The sequence below is a fragment of the Vicia villosa genome, linkage group LG6 (assembly GCF_029867415.1).
Source record: "Vicia villosa cultivar HV-30 ecotype Madison, WI linkage group LG6, Vvil1.0, whole genome shotgun sequence".
NCBI classification, from domain to species: domain Eukaryota; kingdom Viridiplantae; phylum Streptophyta; class Magnoliopsida; order Fabales; family Fabaceae; genus Vicia; species Vicia villosa.
The window spans coordinates 65,486,125-65,500,151 of record NC_081185.1 but is presented as its reverse complement, the minus strand read 5'-3'; the positions used below and the strand labels follow the sequence as shown (position 1 = coordinate 65,500,151).

The 14,027-nt window shown below is 33.4% G+C and overlaps 2 protein-coding genes across 2 annotated transcripts; both read right to left on the bottom strand.

Moving 5' to 3' along the window:
• Nucleotides 1-7,848: 7,848 nt before the first annotated feature.
• Nucleotides 7,849-9,407, bottom strand: LOC131611595 (EPIDERMAL PATTERNING FACTOR-like protein 9). Its single transcript, XM_058883545.1, has 3 exons — nucleotides 9,216-9,407; nucleotides 8,317-8,378; nucleotides 7,849-8,223 (listed from the first exon to the last, which is right to left on the bottom strand). The coding sequence occupies exons 1-3, from the start codon at nucleotides 9,286-9,288 to the stop codon at nucleotides 8,038-8,040; spliced, it is 321 nt and encodes a 106-aa protein (XP_058739528.1). The 5' UTR covers nucleotides 9,289-9,407; the 3' UTR covers nucleotides 7,849-8,037.
• Nucleotides 9,408-10,949: 1,542 nt separating this feature from the next.
• LOC131613786 (uncharacterized) lies at nucleotides 10,950-11,327 on the bottom strand. Its single transcript, XM_058885427.1, has one exon. The coding sequence runs from the start codon at nucleotides 11,325-11,327 to the stop codon at nucleotides 10,950-10,952; it is 378 nt and encodes a 125-aa protein (XP_058741410.1).
• Between the last annotated feature and the right edge of the window lie 2,700 nt (nucleotides 11,328-14,027).

Below are 14,027 nucleotides of genomic sequence, written 5' to 3'. Positions count from 1 at the left end.
CATATATAATCCTTAATTTTTTTTATGAGACGTGTCTAATATAAAACTCAAAAAGAAAATTGTCAAGGTAAATTCTTATTGTTTTTTAATAAATTTATATAAGATATTAAATATTTTCTCCTTTTCAATTTTTATAAAATTTAATTACTAATTAAAAATGATAAAGATTTATCTTTGTACTCTTTTTTTAAAGTTTAAATTAGACAAACCTTCACTTTGGTGATTGCCAATTTAAATACTTGTTTGTTTTCATGGTCGATTAAGGATAGGTGCACATCCAATCAATGATAGACCTACCTTGTCCATCTTATGCCCAAGGGCCCTCACTTCATTTTGAATTTTATTTTAAATACACTATAACACGTTGTATAAAACATAGCACGAGAAACTTCTAAGTCCCACGCATGTCAATAAATTTTTTTTTTTCATCTAAATAGTGTGATTCACTGAAAATTTAAAATTGTTTTTAAAAATTTATATCTAGATGCACCTTCTCAATTTTTGTCAAAAATTAGTTTGATAATGTTTCTCTGAAATTATTTAGGGTAAATTCGAAAATATATCTCCGAAAACGTCTCTGAACTCATTTACTACACGTTTTTCATTGAAATTGGCGCTGTTGCCGAGAATTCTCTGTCAATTTTAACCAATAATAGAGTCATAGAAATTGTATCCTCGTATTATGGTTGTTGCATTCCCGAATTTCTAGCCTTTACGCGAAAAAAATCGATTTTCTAAAAAATCGATTCTGAATCAAAATTTTATTGTGTCATTTCATCATAAAAATAAGGGATTAAAGTCCCATATATTGAGTCAAAATACGTGACACCACCCTAAAAATTCTAAATTTCTTGATTTCCTATTTTGTTTGATTTATTTTTTATGATTATATTTTTCGAAAAAATCCGAAAAAATTTGTAGACTTTTAATTTGATTTTTAGTTGTATATTCGGATTTGTATAATATTATTTTAATCGTTTTTCTATTTTTCAATAGGGACATTGTTGGTATATACATATTTGTTGCATTACTGATGCATGAATACTAGTTCAGCCTATTCGAATACATCCAATATTAAATTTAAAATATATAACTGGGCATTTTATGGATATACATATCTGAAAACACCATTTTTCGTAAAAAAAAAAGGATTTATTTGGATATGCATCTTGGAAATTAATTTTAATAAGGTGACTTACTCGTATGCGTTCGCGTTCAATTTTGTGAAAAATGAATACGTTCAGAGATGCATCTCCAAAAACTGAAGATATTTTTGAATTTTCACCAAAAATTTGTGAGAATGTATAAGAATGAAAAAAAACTGTCCAAAAAATTATAATAGACTTTGAATTTAGTGTAAGATTATATATATAAATATATATATATATATATATATATATATATATATATATATATATATATATATATATATATATATATATATATATATATATATATATATATGATCAAATGACACAAAGTTGTCAATGTTAGTTGTGAGGGATTATTCTTTGAAAATTTTGAACACATGACACAATGTGTGCAGAATTGATGTAACATGTATTGCAAGGAGAAACCTTTGAAAAATTCATGACATTTGAATAGACAATATTTTATTTGTAAAATATTATTTTCTAAAATAATTTTTTTGATATGTAAGAAGAATTGGATTAAACAAGAGTACAAGGGATACTCATACCAAGATTACAACTGATATAATTGTATAAAAAAATACAATAGTCAATACTTATACGCAAAACAAATTGAAAGTTAAGATAAAAACTCCACATATTAAAGCTCAATCCTGACGAAACACAACTATCTCTAACTCTTTTACAAGCAATAATTAACTCCAAAGTCACTAATTTAATCATCTCAAGAATATTCAATTTTCTCAGAAATGTACTGGAAAATAATATGTCGTTCCTACAACACCACAATATCCAACAAACGCAAGACCAAAGGACCAATCAAACTCACCCAGAAACTTGCTATTGATCTTCAATCTCTAGCTTTGAAAAAAGAGAAGAACCGATTATGCTTGGTCCACCACAACCACATCCAGCCAGCGACCCACATCCTGACACACCAAGTTGCTAACCGCACAATTAAAATAAATGCCCCATATCCTCTTCATCCATCAAACACAACGTACAAACAAGATTATGAGCACCAGCCACGATACCTTTCTTCGCCAATTCCAACCTAGTAGGTAGCATGTTATGAACCAACCGCCAACGAAAAAGAAGAATTTTTTTTGACACTTTAGACTTATAAAGACTAGGCAACGCCCGAATCAGATTCTCATTAACTTATGTAGATGCATTGCTCAGAAAATTCTGTCAAACGTAGCTGCGATTGACAGAAAACCTATTACCATTACTACCGCTAAAACATTAGTTGTATTATCAGGCGCGATAGAATTCCAACATCAATTATTGATCAGCCAATCAAACATATTAGTAACTTTCACAAAAAGGACGAGAACACAAGAGCCAAAGAGGGTTGGAAATTGGTCTTTTAGCGCTCCTGCACCTAACTAATGGTTATGCCAAACAGTAATATTTCTCTCATTCTCGGTCTTGCAAGAGATAGACTTAGAAAACCATAAGTTCTGTTCATCTTCGTCAGAACATTCCAGAGCGCAAATATCCTTCCACCATAGCGGGGGTTTGATACTATTTACAACATAATAAATTGGTCTCTTTATAGATTAGATATATTAATTTTATACTAATTTATTTATAAAAATAACATATTAATTTGGAAAATTTAATAAATTGACATACAATCAATAACAAACTAACATATAAAATACACACTAACATGCATATTTTCATTCATCAAAATGTAACCTGTCGTTAAGCACCTATAATTTGAACAATATTTGAAACCAATTAGGATAATCAACAACAACAACAACATTAACTCTTTAGTAAAAAGAGTTAAAAAAGTAAAATGAATAAATATATATTACTAAGTGATATAAAACATTGACTTATTAGTTTTTCCATATATCCCTCTTGATGATCATGACGAATAACATGTACATCGTATGAACCATTTTTCATATGAGAGACATACATGTGTTGTGAAAGAAGGGGTATCAAAATTTAAATATTGATTTTTATCACTATCAGGAATATGTTTTTCTTGTAGAACAATTGGTCATCTTGTGTTAGAAGGATCAGTGACATAAAAAACTTGATTTGCTTAGGTTTCCATGTTGAATGATTCATTCATATAAGTTGCCTTTCGAAGATTAACCCATGTGAATCCTAAGTCATTGATTTCTACACTAGTATTACTATCAATTCACTTTCAATTAAATAATGGCACTTTAAAAGTAATATAATCAATCTCCAAAATCCCCTCAGTGATCCCAAAGTACGCTCTAGATGCTAGTACAAGATTGTTATCTTTGGAACTAAAGACGTACATGGATTCAACTTCAACCATTACCCCACTATTTTGCATGGTACTATGATCATCCTTTGATTTTGTATAGAATGATAATTTAGTAATATTGTATGCACCCCAAGTTACTACATTAAACTTAGGCATATGTGACATCCATTTAATTGTCTCTGGTGCACTACTCTCTTTAGAATTTCTTTCATTAAACCAAGTTATGAAACAAATTTTATTCTCTGCCAACAACAATTTTTCACTCATCCAGGGGAGTTTTTCGTTGATAATACTTAAGTGAGCGGATAGGTAAGGTAAAACTTCACCAACGTTATTCAATATATACAAATGTGCTTGAAGAACTATATCTCGGTCCAATATCTTAACATTTAAAACTTGAGTACATCTACCATCATATCTTCCATCATGATGAGACTCGGGAATTCCTTTAAGGATTAGTTCTCACAAATAGTTTGTACAAAACTCAATAGCTTCTTTTGTAATGTACCATTCAACAATCAAAGCTTTCAGACGGTGATTATTCTTTGTATACCCTTTGAAGATCTTCATGTATCGCTCTACTGGATACATCCACACTAAATAAACTAGACCATAAATTCTAATCTCCCTTACTAGATGAACAACTAAGTGAACCATAATGTCAAAAATGATGAAGAGAATGGCATCTCTAATTGACACAAGATAATTGCAACCTCATGCTCCAAGTCATCTAAATTTTCAAGATCAATGAATTTACTACATATATAATTGAAGAATAAGCACAATATGGTTATAGTTACCCTTATATATTTAGGTAATTAATGTCACGGATAGCCACTGTTAGAAGTTGTTGTGTCAAGACATGAAAATCATGAGATTTTAAGCTAACTAATTTGAGATCTTTCATTGACACAAGTTTCTTCACATTTGATGAGTACCGTTGGGTAACTTTGATACCCTGCAATCACATTTTTTTTTCTTTTTTAGAAAGAGTAATATGTTATGTTTCCTATATCTTTTGGAGATAACTCTTGTCGTATACCCATCACCACCATATCTTCACGGGATTTCTTAGTATCTTTTATCTTGCCTTTAATGTTGAGAAATATTCCAACAAAATTATCACATCAAGAAAATGTCTTACATCGAGACTAGGCAAATATGGAAGATCAAAGAATGCCAACCTCTTTTTTCAAATATTTTTCTCCATGTTCCCTTTTTGTTTCTTTTCAAAGACAAAACTAATGTGTTGTTATCTTTTATAAACTTCCTTCCCGGTTAAAGGCGTTGGAGCGATATTAAAATCCTGTTTTCCATTAAAAGTCTTCCGCAATATACAGTATGGATGATTAGGTCTTAGAAATTTTCGATGCCCGAGATAAACAGTCTTTATTCCATTTTGTAACTGGTGGAAACATGTATCATATTCACATGTAGGACAATCTTTATGTCCTTTGATTTTGTACCCAAGAAAATTAGCATATGCAAGAAAGTCATTGATTATGTACAACAACATGGCAAGCAGCTTAAAGTTATCACATGTATATGCATCATCAACATCAACATCTTCCTCCCATAGAATTCATAAATCTTCAATTAATGGCATTAGAAAAACATCTATGTTGTTCCCTTGTTGTCTTGGATCCAAAATCACCATTTATAACATCATATATTTGCGCTTATGCGCAACAACAAAGATAGGTTGCAAATCATGAGAAGAACAAGCCATGAAGTATGGTTAATACTCAAATTACCAAACGGGTTAATTTCGTCGGTGGATAGTCCAAGCCTAAGGTTCCTTTCCTCCAGGGAAAAATCTGGAAACAACAAATCAATTTTCTTCCATTGCAATTAATCAGCTACATAGCAAATGTTTCCATCACATACTCTTTCATATGCATGAAATCTAGTATTCTTTGCATCATTTATATTAGCAAACAATATCTTGAACCTTTGAATTATCAGTAGGTACCACATCACCTTGGATGGAATACCATTTCTAGTTATATCATCATCTTCAGCATCATTGTCCTCCTACTTGTAGCGTGACTCCCCACACCTCAGACACTCCTTCAAGTTTTCATACTTTTTCATATATGCAATCATTATGACATGCATGTATTTTGACATAGTTAAAACACATTAGACATATTATCTTCTTGTCCTCATAACTACTGTTCGACAATGTGTTACCTTTTGAAAGCATTTCTTGCAACAACTCAAGCAACTCAGCTAAACTTCTATCCGTCCACCCACTTCTTCCCTTAAGATTAAATAGTCTTAACATAGTTGACAATCTTGTAAGAATTTTGCATCCCTCATATAACAACTCTTCCACGTCTCTTTGCAAAGTATCTTCCACACGAGCTTTCTTAAAACATATACTCTAATATCACAAATCATATCTTCTAGAGTATCATTCATAAATTCATCAACTTCAACACTATGTGACACGTATATTTTTTGTAACTTCACCATGTTATACTCATTTCGTGTAATTTTGAATAATTCCATCATAACCTAAATGATTGAATATAACATCTCTTGGATGTTTTTGCGTATTTTTGCATTTTTTACGAGGACACAAAAAATTTCATACTCTTTACGCGAAATCAAGAAATTGAATCACGATATTCTCATACTCTTTACTTAATCTATTGACTTTCATCTAACTAGGGTCCATAATCATACAACTTCTGAAAATAAAATAAAAATAATACACAACCAACAAACATGAACATTCCATCTCCATAAAACAACAATAACAACAAATAACTGAAAAACAACTACATTATACCTTAAGTCTCAAAAACCATAAAAAATATCAATAACAACAACGACGACGACAAAGGCAAAAACAACATCAATGACGACAACAACAACAACAATAAAAACAAAAACAAAAACAACACTCGTAGAGAAATTTTTACATACTGGAAATGTGATGAGAAACTCAAAGAAAAGTGATGGTTTGAGATTCGAGTTTCCTTCCTTATTGGAGAAGATAAAGAATGGTGTTCCTTTCATTCGCTAGAGAAGAGTAGTGTTCCTTTTGTTCGCTAGGGTGCAAAAAGTGAATGAGACTTAACATTCTGATGAAGGAATACAATATTGTTGAGTTTTCATCTCGAATTTTGGAAAAACCAAGGGAATATAACTAAGGTTAAAACTGGGTTCAATTTAATTAAATAAAATATTAATCAACATTTCATGTTGATTTTATAGAAAACCGAGAGATAAGATGACTCATAAAATAAATGCGTCTTTTTGGTTCTAAATAAAATAAAAAATTGCTGGAGCTGGGAATCAAAACTCAAACTCTGAGCCACATTTTATGTCCATTTTGCTAAAAATCAAGGTATAAGATTAAATTTTTTTTTAAAATGGCACATTCCAGATTATTTCGTTCGCTAGAGAAGAGTAGTGTTCCTTTTGTTCACTAGGGTGCGAAAAGTGAATGAGACTTAACATTCCGATTTGTATGGTGAAGATTGTCCCCACTTATAAGTGGAGGCCAGTAGCAAAAATCTGATAGCAAGACTAGACATTAGAGTGTGAAAATAAATGGTGGATAACTCGATAGCAGAAATCTGATAGCAGGTGACCCATTGGATGTTAAACGAGAATTTTGATACCATAATAAGAAATATAATTGGACTTAACTCATCCCCACAAAATCGGATTGTAAATTAGAAATTACGTCCACTTATAAATAAATGTTAAAACGAGATAGAAATATGGTGACTTGAGCATTTATAAGTGGGAGAACCCACTCACCTACCACCTAAAGGTTTTAGATGGACGAGTGGTGTGTCTCCCACAAAGGTGTGTTGCTCAAAGAAAAGTCGGACAAAGAAAGAATGCTCCTCGCTCGACCCTCCCCGACTGTTGTGCTAACAAATGGTGTCACGAGCCTTTGGTTTCGAGAAAGGGACCGACTTACATGCATCGAAAAGTATTCCACATGGGAAAGGGTAAGCGTCCCGCATGTGGTATGTGGAAGAAAGAGTTTCAACTCGAGGGGGAGCATCGTGGACTTACACTTGAGGAGGGTGTTGAGAATATAACAAGTGTGAGTAGTGTAGGGGAAATAGTCCAACATTGGATAGGAATGTGGTGACTTGAACATTTATAAGTGGAAGAACTCACTCACCTATCACCTTAAAATTTTTGATAAATAAATGGTGTGTCTCTCACAAAAGTGTCTAGTCCAACACTATGTATAAATGCTCCCTAGTGAAAAACTCCTCCAACACCTATAAACCTGGCAAATACCATTTTCTTGTAATGATATACCAATCACTTAACATAGAAAATTCTAATTTTTTTTTTTTACAATAACTTTAGCGGCATTAGTAAAAACATAAGTAAATATATGATAATATGAAACATGACTTTGAGAATAATAATATGAAAATGAAACATAACAAATATGCTTCTCATTATTATAATTGAATGAAACATAGCAAATCAAAATTGTTGAACCTTTTTCAGCACAAGAACTAACAACTTCTAGAATTGGAAGGAGGATTATAAATTGTAAATAAACTCAAACCTCTACTAGACCACAAAATTAACATTAAAACTATATAATATAACCTATTAATAACAATTATCATACTATATATATCACCTATGACAAACACATCTGTAGTGATAAGGGCTATTAATTGGGTCATTTCCTTCAACAGGAACTTGCTCAGCTCTGCATTTATATCTGCATCCTCTACATTCATTGTAAGTACAAGTTGGTGCTGTGGATCCAATCATCAATCTCCTAGAATTTCTTGTCTTCCATGCTTCATTCTTGCTACCCTGAGAATCATAGATATATATAAATTTAAGTGTATAAAGCAAAAACATTACCAAAAATGTAATTCAAATTGATAATTCATTTGTTTGGTTCACCTTTAAATTTGACTCTCTATGAGGTTGTGAGGATTGAGATATCCACCCTTTTGTTTCAATTCCTGAAAAACAAAAAAAATGTTACAAGTTGAAATTCATATACATCAAGAAATTGAGCATACATTGGAATATTCAAATACACAAACATGATAAAAAAAATAACTATCGGTTTAAAATTAGAAATTAGTGAGTTTGACAGAATTACAATGTTCTACCATAATTTTAAAAATTCAACAAAATTTTTAAAATTATGGTAGAACATTTAATCTATAACAAAATTTTGTCAAATTCACCTAAATTTCGGTCAAACATTTAATTTATAACAGAATTTAACACCAAATATACAATTTTTTTAATATTATTTTGTTTTATTATGGAGGGAGAATAACATATAGAAAAAATATTTCCACTAGAATAAGATGTAACGTCAATAATATCAACAACAAATTTAAAAAACAACAAAAACAACAACGATAAAACAACAACAAAATAGTATTAAAAGATGTGAAACGAACAAAATAGTATTAAAAGATGTAAAACTAACAAAATAGTATTAAAAGATGTGAAAATAATTAAAGATGTGAAATTATTAGTCTCGATTTTTATAAAAAAAATTATAATTAAATTTATGCCATAACGACTTTAATCGGTATTAAAACAAATTGCAAAAATCTTTATGCGAAAGCTTTTACATAACCACATTGTATTATTTAAAATCTATGCACCAAATTATCCAGAATTGAAGATAGAATCATATATGATAATAAGAAGAATCCAAAAGAAGTGAATAAAGAAGAGAAGAAAGCAAGATAAAAAGAGTAAGAAGAAGGTGAGAATTCATTGGAACTTTATAGTAAGAAAAAATAGAATTAAAGTAAGAAAGTGTGACAAGACTAAACCTTGTATAACTTTAGCTGCAAGAATTAAGGAGAAAAGAATGATGAGTACTTTTGGGAGTTTGGTGTAACTCATTCTCCTCTTTTTTGAGTTATGAAAACAACTTTGAAGGGAAGAAAGAGTGTATATATTTATTTAAGATAAAAATAAAAATAAAAAAGTGAGATTGTGAAAAGATAATTAAAAATTGTAGAAAGATAAAGTGGTGTTGTGGTGAAATAGTGACCATAAGAGATAGACTGGCAAAATGAGCAGTAAGACAGAGGAACATGATCAAAAAAGGTACAGAATGCTGACTATAGTGGCTAACTCAAAGGAAATTCTAGGGTCAGTTGAAATGACTAGATTGCCCAAAGTGTAGATGTTGATGATAGTGATTGATTTGGTGTTTGGCTTGGGTAAAAATGGTGTTTTCAAATGCGAAGAATCATTTGGAATGGACATAAGAATGTGAAGATATTTGTACACTACTGAAAAGAGTATCCAGGGCTTTCTTATTTTGAATGTGGCTGGCTTCCCATTCCAACGAAGATCTTCAAGGAAATAATTGGATTTAGTTGAATCTCAGGATGAACTGACAAGGGTAGCTCGATGCTTCAAGAATAATTTTATAAAAATATTTTTTTTTATGTGTTACTAAAATAAAAAATTCGAAATGACTATTATTTTGAGAATTTTTCAACCAATCTGATATCTTTCTTACGCACTATCGAATTGACCATTTTACCCACGTGTTTCCGTATATGCATCTCCGAAAGCACCATTTTTTTGTTTAACGTTGTTTTGTTCCGTAGATGTACCTACGAAAGTCTTCCGTATGTGCATCTACGGAGGAATCAACCCACACACACAAAACCACAACAGAAGCATTTTTAACCATAAAAGACACTGCATTGATTCATTGATTAATCAAAATTACAGAGAAAATTAAGAAAACTAAGAGATATAAGAAATTACAACGGTTAAGACAATGTCATCTGTTCCATGCATCATTTGAATAGAATCAATGTCGTATTTCACTTCATCCCACCAACGTTCCGTTTTTCCGGTTTCAAGCGAGGTCCTTGTTCTAAGCCTCTGGATCCTTTTGATTTCTTCTCCGGGTTTGTACTCCCCTTCTAAAAAAGACATGATAGTCCTCTTGAGTTGGTCGAAGGAATGGATATTCCAAAACTTCACCGGCATGGGAGGTTTGTCGGGAGAAAAAAAGACATGCCCTTCCCTTATGCGGTATTTCGATTCAGGATCGGGACGCTTCATTGATGTTCGGTGACATCCATCTGACCTAATGTGAGACATTTTTGTGTTTGTGTTTAGGGTTTGTGCTTGTGTGTAATGCAAAGTTAGAAACCCCAAATTTATAGAACTCTTTGGAGACTATGACCACACAATGTCTGTCACAGAATGTTCCGTAGATATATCCACGGAAGGGGCATAGATTTCTCCTTTCCGTAGATGCATCTACGGTAAAGACCCTTAATTTTCAATGTAACGCCCTTTCGTAGATACATCTACGATTAACACCTATAATTTTCAATGTAACACCCTTCCGTAGATGCATCTACGGAAGTTTCCCTGCTATTTTTTTAGCAGAACAGAAAGCAGTAAGGAGCAGTTTTGGTAAGAAATTTAGGAAACACAAAACGTAAACAATTTGAAACACATAGACACAAACACACAAACACAAAAAAGGGTTATATTGCAATGTTATAGAGTGCATATATTACACCTTGAAACTAGATAAATACATGAAAAGAACTGTCGCCGGCTAAATCTATTGGTGGTTCCAATTTTGACTTTTCCGCATTCGAGATTTTGTCGATATTCTTCAATCTTTCGAATTCATGCATCCTATCAACAAATACATCCGGCCACGTCTCGGCAAGTTCAGTATGATGAAGATTCCATTCTGGTGACGTAGGTGGTATAGGGCATCCCGGTTTCAAGTAAATTTGTACAAAATGACGAGATTTGGCGAGCCATCCAACACATATATTACGATCAATTGGATTTGGAGGAGGTGCGGTACAGAGCGGAAAAAAGGTTTCCGAAAAACCATAACGTGTCAAGTCAATGCATAGCATGTCATATGCGCATGCAATAAGATGTCCCATTTCCGGGAATCTCATCCAATGCAAAACCGGTGCGTAGGCGCCCCTAAGGGACAAGAGCTTCGTTTACCAATTCAAGTTTGTTTTCGTCTCCAAATACCCGCGTGTATGAGTCTTTATGGTTCACCAACTCTTTGATAAGATCATGACAGACAAGCTCATGGGCATCCTCTCCCTTACCAAGCAAAGTCGATACGGCCCGAAATTCGCAATTACCGTCCCCCGCCACATTGACGATCCGGTCGATGTATTTATGGATAAAAACCTGCATCCCGTCAATGAATGGAATTGTTTGAGAAATTTTTATCTCTTCAATTGATGGAGCAATAGGTGTTGAAATCGGAACTTTTGTATCAATAGGTGTTGGAATCGGAGTCGAAACTTGCGGAACTTGCGGTGGAATAGGTGTCGGAGGCGGTTTGCTTATGCGAGCTCCCTTGTTTGAACTCTTTTAAGATTTTTGCGATTTTGGAGTAGGTGAATCGGGAAAGCATTTGTTGATGTGCTCACAATATGAAGGAGATCGTGTTGTTGTGTTGTTATTTGGCGTAGACTTCACTTTCTTCGGAGCACCCTCTGTCTTAACGGGGTGAGACAACGATTTCATGTTGGTTGTTTCGGGAAATCCAATCCTCCGCAATTGTTCTTTGATGTATAATTTTGTGTTTTCATCGGCCTTCGAAAACCTCTCTTGTATCGCCTCCAATTTGGAAATAATAGAGATATTCAAATCTTCTTCGACACAACCATCACTATCAAAACTAAGTCTCTTCCAATGAGGAATGATTTCATTCATTGTTATAGGCTCACATAATATCACTTTTTTAGAAATAGCACAAGCACATGGGAGATCATACGTGATAGAATAGTGCAACCACACTTTGCGCTATCGCCACCAATTGTTTCACCTTGTTTCGCCTTGTAAAAGATATAATTCAATCCGTCCCGAGACACATTGCAGATCAATTCAGAGTAAAGGATGTTGTTCTTAAATCGATTCTCCAAAACCGTAATGCTCCGACCGAACGAGGTTTGTATTTCGTTTTGTTGGTTCGAAATCATGTGATTTATGGTGTCCCATGCTTTACACAAATCACCCTTTCTATCACACAACCAATTTTTCAAAGTAGCATGTGCCGACTCAACTCTATTGGTGGTTGTATTCCCAAGGTGTCGGACCTTATCAGTCCACGCACAAACAAACTTCTCCTTCACTTTGTCAAAATGGTGTTTTCAATGTATTTCAATGAATCGGGATATTTTTCACATATTTTCCAAAATTGCAATACGGCATCAGCATACAATTATTTTGTCTATGAACTTGCAATACGAGCCTATGCATCCATTATTTGGTCAATAATCACTCTGAGCTTCACTGGTTTCCCACCTTCGGTCGCTACTTGTTTCGTCCCCACATCGGGTTTAACCTTACTTATCACATTACATGATATGTGATATCGACAAAGTAATGCATCGGAAGAAGGAAATACCTTTGCAACCGCATTCATCAAAGCAGGGTCACGGTCCGTAACAATCGCCTTAGGCATCTCGACTTGTTTTTTCAAAAGTGAGCGACACACCTCCAAGGCCCACCTAAAATTATCCTCTTTTTCACACTCCAAAAAAGCAAAACCAACGGCAAATGTCTTCTCGGTGGATGTAAGACCGACCATCTCGAATAATGGGAGTCGATACCTATTGGTCTTGTAGGTAGAATCTGAAGGATAGAAAAACACTTAGAAGGGGGGGGGGGTGTAACACCCCGTTAATTCTTGTTATTAATTTAATTATTTTTCTTTAATTAAATTATAAGAATTAATAATTTTTGGGAATTATGTGAAAATAATAAAATATGGTGTTGGGCTGAGTGTGATGGTTAGTAGAAGGGGGGTGTTAACTTAGCAAGCCCATTAAGAATATTTTATTTTATTTTTCATAAAATAGAGGAAAATTGGGAAAAGAGAAGCAGAAGCAGAAGCAGACTTTGGAACTGAAGAACACGTGAAAGTGAGAAGAGCCAAAGGGGGAGAAGAACTTCGAAGATTCGACTCTAAGGTAAGGGGGGATTCTTCGGGTTAGTAATCCTTATGCGATTGTAGGTAGTAGGATTGATTAGGATTGTTATCTAGTTCAATCGTACGTGTCGGGTTTGGGATTTATGTTAAGTTTTGATGAATTGTATGAATTACATGATTTTGTTGATACTCGTGTTATATGTGTTAATACTTGTATAAAAGTTGTCTGAAATATGTTATGATGTGCAAACTGATGGTAATTGTGTGCTAAGTTCGTATGTACCTAAAATTGAGGTTATGGGATAGGGTAAAAGCTGTCAAAATAGTGATTTTGGCTGTGCAGGTACGTAGGAACCGGTTCCCATGTGGGACGAACCGGTTCCCCCTTGTAAAAACAGAGAAGTGTGAATTCTGGGTTTCTGGGAACCGGTTCCCATGTAGGGACAACCCGGTTCCCCATAGTAAAAACCAGAGACGTGATTTTTGAAGCTGCCAGGAACCGGTCCCCACGTAGGGACAACCCGGGTTCTGCAGCATTTTTCCTGAAAATGTTTTATCCTTGAAAACCCATAACTTTTGATCCGAGTATCCGATTTATGTGCCGTTTTGGGCGTTGCGAAGCTAATGAGATGCTTTATCTGATGAAGTGATAATACGGGCAGTGGCCGACTTGTTTATTTATTCAATT

Excerpts from the sequence above, each read along its gene's own strand:
- LOC131613786 (XM_058885427.1), bottom strand. The coding sequence starts at position 11,327 with ATGGGACATCTTATTGCATGCGCATATGACATGCTATGCATTGACTTG.
- LOC131611595 (XM_058883545.1), bottom strand. The coding sequence starts at position 9,288 with ATGAGTTACACCAAACTCCCAAAAGTACTCATCATTCTTTTCTCCTTA. Across the intron at positions 8,379-9,215 it reads TGCAGCTAAAGTTATACAAG|GAATTGAAACAAAAGGGTGG; the intron begins GTTTAGTCTTGT and ends TTTGTTTTTCAG. Across the intron at positions 8,224-8,316 it reads ATAGAGAGTCAAATTTAAAG|GGTAGCAAGAATGAAGCATG; the intron begins GTGAACCAAACA and ends TATGATTCTCAG.